Source organism: Siniperca chuatsi, linkage group LG21, assembly GCF_020085105.1.
Source record: "Siniperca chuatsi isolate FFG_IHB_CAS linkage group LG21, ASM2008510v1, whole genome shotgun sequence".
Taxonomy (NCBI): domain Eukaryota; kingdom Metazoa; phylum Chordata; class Actinopteri; order Centrarchiformes; family Sinipercidae; genus Siniperca; species Siniperca chuatsi.
Genome location: NC_058062.1, coordinates 15197730 through 15206832, shown reverse-complemented (window position 1 = coordinate 15206832; position 9103 = coordinate 15197730). Strand labels below are relative to the sequence as shown.

The 9103-nt window shown below is 40.7% G+C and overlaps 1 protein-coding gene across 1 annotated transcript; it reads left to right on the top strand.

Moving 5' to 3' along the window:
* The first annotated feature begins 1287 nt into the window (after nt 1-1287).
* Nucleotides 1288-5108, top strand: LOC122868460 (WAP, Kazal, immunoglobulin, Kunitz and NTR domain-containing protein 2-like). Its single transcript, XM_044180437.1, has 3 exons — nt 1288-1933; nt 2509-2825; nt 3054-5108. Exons 1-3 carry the CDS (start codon nt 1721-1723, stop codon nt 4252-4254), a joined length of 1731 nt encoding a protein of 576 aa, XP_044036372.1. The 5' UTR covers nt 1288-1720; the 3' UTR covers nt 4255-5108.
* Nucleotides 5109-9103: the final 3995 nt, after the last annotated feature.

The following is a 9103-nucleotide window of genomic DNA, read 5'->3' as shown; positions in this document are numbered from 1 at the left end:
AACTGTTTGAGGATGCGTGTTTTATCATTTGAATCAGTTTAACCCTAATAGTACATCATGTGATATCAGGACATATGGACAATACAGAATCAACCACAGTTCAGTGAATATGACAATCTGACACATACTATGCAGCCATATTCACTGTAACTCTGTGTAGTTGATTCTACATCAGCAGCATTTTGTGTTACATAATATTAAATAATAAACCAACAATAGGTTGGGTCCAAGCAGTATGCAAAATGATGCATCCAATCTGGCAGAAATTTAACTCATTATATCTAAAATATTAGTTTTTGAAAAGTTGAATTTCACAACAGACAGCTCAGAAGTGGCTGGTATGGCACCACCATCTGGTGCACCAGTACAAATGCGATGAGCTATATGGAAAGTTTGGCTGCTGTTGGTCTTGGAGTTTTTGAGATACAGAAACCTTTAGAGAAAAAGAAGAGGAGGAGGGAAAAGAGGATGAAGTAGAAGGAGGAGGGGGATAGATGATTTCTCATAGTTTGTATCCAGAATGCAGTGCCATGGTACAAATAATTCATTTCAATTTAATTCAATTTTATTTATATAGCGCCAATTCATAACAGAAGTTATCTCATTGCGCTTTTCCTATAGAGCAGTCTAGACTGTACTCTTATATTAATTACAGAGACCCAACAAATCCAAATAAGTAACTATCCATCAGTAATACAGTACAAAATGTAACCACCTCTACACTTAAATCTCCTCAAGCAGTTTAAATGGGCCATGGTTCAGTGCAGAAGTCAAACAAGAACAGGGTCCACAAAAAACGAAGACTAGAAGAACTGCACTGAGTTTGGTGCCATCTTCTGGACACTGACATTTTGTTCAGATGGACAGGAGAGATTTTAGAGGAAACAGTGCTAGATGTTTATCATGCAGCATTATAGTGCACAGCAATACCACAAAGTATTGTGTTTTAATGGGATGCATATGACATGACAGAAGATGTTGTTTTAGAACAGACTTATCCAAAGCATCTTCTAATATGAAATACTACACAATAATACGTATTTGCTAAAATGCAAGATGAAGATGTGAAAATAAAAAAATAAAAGAGCTATGTGACTGTATAATACAAAATACATCACATTAAATGCATTACAGTACACAGTCATTTTCATAGGCTCTATTCAGTAGCATTTCTTTACACCTATTTTTAAAATGTGTAAAGATCCAAAATGTTTAGTTCGTTTACTATGAATCTTATTTACTATACTTTTTTCAGTACTGTAGCTAAATATCTCCTTCTCCTTTGCTTGCTTTGCAAGCTAAGGGTTAAGGCAGCCAGCGCCTTACACACTCACAGGTGTCTCGCCAGTCCTCTGTGAAACAACGCCTGCAAACTTTTTTTTCTTTAATTAAGTTGATCATAACTGTAACTCAGCCGGGATTTGCTGTCCGACTAGACAGGCCACTGTAATTCATGTAGTTAGATCTTAAGTGGGTTTTCACACCGCAGCCCTAATCTCTTGCTATTTTTTAGCGTGGAGCGACTAACCTGCAGCTCTCCACATCGAGAGCGCTCCCCCACGCTCCTGTTTTCGCTGTCTTTATGTTGCATCTGATTCCAGTGGTTAGAAAGTCCATTACGCCACAGTTTGAAGATCATTTAAAGTATTTTTCAAAACTTTAAAGTCGCGTTAAACTTTTAGGATTTTCAATATTTTTCAAGATCTGTTACGCGCCGGATATGTGGTGGATGCTGTTTCCCCGATGGATTTGGTTTCTCATGGGACATTGTTATACTATACTCCTTTATATGGACAGCTGCCGTGTGAGAGCGATGCCCATGTCTGTGGCAAAAGTGGTGTACTCTCACGCAGGTCTGTGCCCGAATGACCTGAACCCCAACCTGTGGGTGGATGCTATGAGCACCTGCATGCGCGAGTGTGAATCTGACCAGGTGAGTTGACCTGCAACTGACGGTGATGTAGCCTGCTGCATGTTAAATGTGTAGACAATAGGACATCTATCTATCTATCTATCTATCTATCTATCTATCTATCTATCTATCTATCTATCTATCTATCTATCTATCTATCTATCTATCTATCTATCTAATTCATGAGGTGTTCAAAAATATCAGATTGTCTCAGTTCCCAACAATTCTTTTTTTCCTGTGCATTGTGCATAAGTTGCTGCCTGTGAGGTTAAAAGAAAAATAGCAAATAGAAACCCAATTGTACAAAAATAACAGTAGTGGTTATGTACTGTTAAATGTGTTACATTTTTAACAAATTTGACTTTCTTCAAGTCTGTGTTCATGCTGTGTCATGTTGACCAAATGTAACTGAAAACATGCATTTAAAGAACCCTCTGGTCTAAATTCATCACAATGATATCTAAGAAGTGTTTTGTTAATAAGGATTTCACCAAGATTCAGACCATTGTCTCTGTTTTATGCATTTTAATTCAAACTGTATCTCAACTGTAGTGCTAGTATGTGGTACAAAAGTTTTGTTTCTTCTCCCACTTTAGGACTGTGAGTCATTTGAGAAGTGCTGCCCTAATGTCTGTGGTAACAAGAGCTGTGTGGCAGCACGCTATATAGACATCAAGGGCAACAAGGGCCCCGTTGGAATGCCAAAGGGGGCCACTTGTGACAAGTTCATGTGCTCACAGCAAGGGTCCGAGTGCGACATCTGGGACGGCCAGCCTGTTTGTAAGTGCCGGGACCGCTGTGAGAGAGAACCCCACTTCACATGTGCGTCTGACGGCATGACATATTATAACAAGTGCTACATGGATGCAGAAGCCTGTTCCAAGGGTATCTCTATCTCTGAGGTCACCTGCAGGTAACATGTTAAGTATTTTAGATCTCTACTATTTGTTTTTGGTGTGACGAGGTAACGTTGTCTTGTTTTAGTCCTCAAAATTAAGAAATTTGAAAAGCAACTTTTTTTCTGGCTGTAGCATAGAAAAATAAATATATTCTGTGTGTAATATGTCGATGTAGTAATTAAAGAAGAACCATGACATATTCTGGCTCTGATTAATTCCTTTCTTATTCAAACTACCTACAGGTACCACCTGACCTGGCCAAACACAAGTCCAATCCCTGCGGAGACCACCTTACATCCCACCACTGCCCTCCAGACCACCCTCCCAGCTGATATCCAGCTCCCCACCATACACAGTGGCCCCACCCAACAGGCTGTTTTTGTGGGTGAGACAGCTAGCTTCCTGTGTGAGGTGTCTGGGAAGCCACGTCCGGAAATCACCTGGGAGAAACAACTGAAGGGCAAAGAGAACACCATAATGAGACCTAATCATGTCCAAGGGAACGTTGTGGTCACTAACATTGGCCAGCTGGTCATATACAATGCGCAACTTCAGGATGCCGGCATCTATACGTGCACAGCCAAAAATGTTGGGGGTAATGTAACGTCACACTTTCCCTTGGTAGTGATCAAGAGAGAAGTGAAAGGTAAGAATGCAGAGGGGAATAGTACCAACCTGCCATTTCCAGCTGAAGAGTGCCTTAAGAGTGCAGACACAGATGACTGTGGAGAAGAGAGCATGAGCTGGTACTATGAACCAAAGAGGAACATTTGCTTCACTTTCACCTACAGTCAGTGCAATAAAAATCGGAACCATTTCGACACCTATGAAGCCTGCATGCTGTCATGCGGAGGAGAGCTGGCGGCTCCCTGTAGCCTTCCGAACCTCCAAGGGCCCTGCAAGGCCTACGAGCCTCGGTGGGCTTATAGCAGCAGCCTCAAAAAGTGCCAGTCCTTCGTGTATGGAGGCTGTGGTGGCAACGAGAACAACTTTGAGTCTAAAGAGGCCTGTGAAGAGATGTGTCCCTTTCCGAAGAACCACAACTGCAAGATGTGTAAACCTCGAGCCAAGATGGTCACTAGCTTCTGCAAAAGTGACTTTGTGATCCTCGGGCGTGTGACTGAGCTGACAGAGGAGCAAGAGTCGGGCCACGCTTTGGTGACAGTGGAGGAGATCTTGAAGGATGAGAAGATGGGTCTGAGGTTCTTTGGCAAAGAGCCCTTGGAGGTCACTCTTCTGAACATGGACTGGAACTGCCCCTGCCCCAATATCACTACAGCCAACGGGCAACTCATCATCATGGGGGATGTTCACAACGGGATGGCCGTCCTGCAGCCCGATAGCTTTGTAGGCTCCTCCAGCATTCGTAGAGTCAGGAAGCTTCGTGAGGTTCTCCACAAGAAAACCTGTGATTTCCTTAAAGATTTCTCCGCCGTCCAGTAGAGTCTTTTAAAGTCTCACACTCACTGAAAGTTATTTTTTTTTCTGATTATTCCAAGCTCCAGTGACCTCACCAGTCTGACCGACTGCCAGTAAACACACAACCAGTAACTTATCTGTAACATTGGAGGTTTTGTTGCCTGTTTCAGATGTTTTTCTTTCCTTACTTTGTTCCTTATTGCTCAGTAGATCTCCGAAAATCACTCATAGTTTTTTCTGTTGTCACATCATTTTTGTCAGTTGTTTTCATTCAGAATTTTTTCACAGATGCTGTGTCAAAACTGTCCAAACAGTTTTGATGGCCACACCTAGGGTACACTGTCTCGAATGGACAGGTAGAATAGTATTAGTAATTAGCATTTACCCTGTACAAAGAATTTAATCTTTGTAACTGTTTACTAAAATGGCATTATAGATTTCCTCTCCAAATGTTATTTTGAAGACACTAATATCATTCATTTAGCATTATGTTTTAATATGATTGGTACGTTTGCTTTATTTTTTTGTGGGTTATCACAAAATAGATATTGTGTAACATCTGTCCAGAGCACTTGAGCTCACAATTTGAAGCCTCAGTTTATGTACCAGAATCAAATAAGCTCTTTGGTTCCATGTTTTGTGGAATCTTTTTTGATAAGTTTTCATTTACAATACAGAATATGTATATGGACTTCTGTACTTTGTATTTATTTTTCTTGATCTATTTCTTATAGGGCTATGGCTGGATATATATACATACAGCATGTCTCTGTGAATCTAATTACATAGAGAACAGACATTTTTATGTTATATATTAGTGTTCATTAAAACTTTTATTGAATATGATGCTAAATGAATAAAGATGATTTAGAACATACTACAGATGTCCTTGCTTTGTGATGTTGTTGTGCTGTTCCCTGTGTTAAAGACAAAATGCCCAACATCCTCACAGCTTATCAAAAGGCTCATGCAGGCAGTGCATGTGCTGTTCTGTAGCTGACATCCCTCCATCCATGTCCTCCTCCTTCCACTTGTATTTCACACACACACAGGGCCCAGTCTGAAGCAGGTCACATTCCAGCCCAGCTGTGGTGGCCTGCAGAGCTGTGTGTTGTGTTGTGTCTGGGTCTGGGGCCCTCACATAGCACACACCCCACCGGCCATCCATTGGCCTTGGGCGGCCCCTTTCATGTGCAAGAGGCCGGGGTGAAGGGGAAGAGGAGGAGGAGAGGGATGTTGGCTGATTCTCTTTCTTTCACTCACTCAGTTGGCCACATCTGTGTTAAAGGGGCATAATAAAGAACAGAGAGAGGAATGGAAGGAGCAAAAAGTCAAGTCGAAATAGGGGAATGTAACCCCTGAATTAGGATAGAGCTCGATGCTTTATCTCCAATAACACAAAATCATTCTGTGGAATTTCTAGCTTTGTTCATGCTGGATCTTGCATTCTCTTCCACATCATCCTGGTGTGGAAGAGATTAAGATGTTGGAAAAATGAAAACATGCATGAGTATAAAGTTGCAAAGAGTTACAATGTCAGGTGAGAGACTCAGCTGAGGGTTGACAAACGCTAGAGCTGTGGGAGACCAGCGGGGCATACACGAATCACAAAAACATAAGGACCCTACAAGCCACTGAATGTTTTCTCCCTTCCCCCTCTGCCCTTATATCCTCCTCTCTAACCCCCTTCCTCAGCCCTCTCCCTCAACTGTCTGCCCACTCAGACCGACAGACAGCCAGCCTTGGGTGGCGACCTCTGACCCTACTAATGAAAAAGAGGCCACCAAGGAAAAGGCCACTTTCATTAGAACTGTCGACAAGTGTTAAGTGACTGGCTGAGCTCCAGACTAGCTCCACACAGCCCCCTCAATGCCCTACACATCACAGGCGGCTGCTGATTTCAGTATCAAGTTCACTTAGAGACCACCAGCCAGGCAGCCTGCCAGACAGACCATAATAATAAGCCAGACAGCCTCAGGAACAATGGGGGGGGCACAATGCCCTCAGTGACACAGTATCAACGAGGAACTCAGTTTAGAAGGATGGTCGACTTTCTTTCAGAGTGACTAATACACACACATTTGCACTGATTGTACATTGATTGTCTTGCTCAGGAAATAGACATGCTTTTCACAAACGTAATATATGCATTACCCTCAACTGTACATCATTACACAAACTTGGATGTAAAAGTTAGGTGAAAAGCCAATTTACTTAAAACAGTACTCCACTGATTTAGCATTGCACACCTATAACATTATCGGACTCACAATGGACAGTTTTTAAAAAAATAAAATAGATGCAGCAGAGATATCTTTTTTTATTCTACGTATTCTTCTTCCTTCTCAGAACCTGCCGCCTACATTACCCACAATGCAACTCAACCGCCGACAGTTTGGTTGGAGATTCGGGTGTGTTATGCTACTAGCGGTTAATGTAGCCTCAAGCAGAGATGAGGAGCTGGCTGCAGAGGTCTGGTAAACTCACTTCTCTCTAACTCCACACAGGAGCCACAAAAGGCTTTGATGTGTAAAATGGATGGAGTTCCCCTCTAATTTTCCATGGTTTTCAGTCAAACTTTAAGTTATTCATTCTAAGATGTGATATACCAAAGATGAAGAATCATTTTTGTATCAGTCCACTGTGGTGAATCACTCCACAATCAATCTGCTGTGTGTACCAAGAAACATTCGCATTGTGTGACACGCGTCCTCTGTGAAATACTGTTTGTCTTGACATCTCTAAAGGCATTGGTTGACATGCATTTTTAGAAAGAAGGAGAAATATTTTAGGATAGAAAAAAAGATGAAGATATGGATAAAGAGAAACAGAGTGTACAGAGTGTCACCCACTTTACAAGCAGGTGGTTCATCGTCAGCTGATGTGTGCACCCAGTGGGGTAAACTATAAACACACTCATACAAGCACATCCACGTACATGCATCTACGCCGTCCTCAGACATGTATGCTATAACCATGATCACAATTTACATACTCAATTTACAGTATAAAGGATAACTGGATAGATAACTGAACTGTTACAGCTTTTCCATTCCACTGAGAACAATGTGCTGCACATTATGTTAAAATGTATTTTAGTCAAATTATTTGACATGTTCTACCCATTTTTACCAATTCAACTGAACTTATTTACATTTTATCATAAAAAAGGGAGTAATGTGCTGACTAAGATTTATAGGACTTGTCCTGCAGTTGGTTTTGCATTAAGTATCATGTCTGTGTGTACAAGACTTCAATAAATAGATAGATATTAGGAAAACTACATTACTGCTTTTTGTGCAATCAATGAAGTTGTCCACTGGGTGGTAGCACAATACTTAACAAAGCTGCTGACTAGAGTGAGATCACTGTAAACTGGCCTAAGTGTAACTGTTGCTTTTGTCTGTGATGTGTGTCATATACTTGTGTTGAAAGTTTCTATTCATGAGCAGCAGTTGATAGGTATTTAATTACCATACATCAAAAACACATTTTATAAAATATGAATCTTAACAAGTCAGTTTAACTCATATTGACCTATCAAGAATGTCTTTTTAAAAAACAAAATTCTGCATATGAAATGAGAACATTTCACTTCCTCTCAGTGCGATTTCACTTGTTTCAGGAATTGTCCAAAAATGAGCATCACTACTTGAAATATGGTTGGGTAAGTTAGATCGAAGCACTAACATCAAGAAAATAACAGTTTAGGGTGAAGTGAAGCAGATGTTTTTCTTTATTTTTTACTTGCTCAGAAAAATTACGATATTTAGGACATAAAAATACACAAAATAATTAGTTTGATTTTATTGTAATTTCCTGTCTATTACACACACACACACACACACACACACACACACACACACATGCACACACACAGTGTCACTTGCCCAATGAATGCCTCCACAAGCAGTCAGCCAGATGGTCTGGTAGATTGTGCCCAATGCACTGGTGGTAGTACTTGATGTGTGCAACCACACACACGTACGCACTCACACAGTGTCAGTAGCAGCACTCCAGGGCACAGCTGGTCCATGTGTTGGGATAGACTACAAAAATTGCCAGATGGGAAGAGAGAGATAGAAAGACAGAGTCATAAATTGTTTTTGTTTGTTAAAATCACACTGAAATTTAACAATACTAAGCTGATACTGATACTAACCTGAACTTATATTACTTATATATATTACTTTATTTCATGTATATATTTCATTGTCTATTTTGTTCTATTAACTAATATTGTTAATCACATTATTTTTGTTAATTGGCAACACATGTCAAACGTCGTGCCAATAAAGCCTATTGAATTAAATTGAATTACCAAGATAAAATGTGGAATACCAGCATACTACATTCACATACTCTATAAATCCATGCATGCATGTGCACACACAAACATAGTGAGTGCATGAGTGCAGTGGCTTAATGTTACTGGTACTTGGTGAGGAGTATGAGTAGGAAAAGTTTTTTTTTACAGTCACACACTTCATGTTGAAGCAGACAAATAGCACATGACAGTTTTTGGCATTACATGGTTAAAGACAATTAAGACACGTGAAGGGTGTATGGTCTGCATAAGGTCTGCGTGTTTGCAAATGTTCGACTGGTTAACAATATGGCAGTGTGTACTAATGAAAAGAGAAGCAGGATACAGGTTGGAGGGTGGAAGATGAGACATAATACAAAAAGAAAATATAGGAAAGGAGAGAACAGATAAGTGCAGGAGGGGGGATGGGAGAGATGGGAATCAAGAAAGGTAAAGAAACAGGAGAAAGGAGAAGAGGACAGAGGGAGGTCATAGAGGAGCACAGGGTATGAGGCTACGAGGGGAGCTGGGATGAGTAAACGATGAAGGCAGAAAGGTCATCGTAGC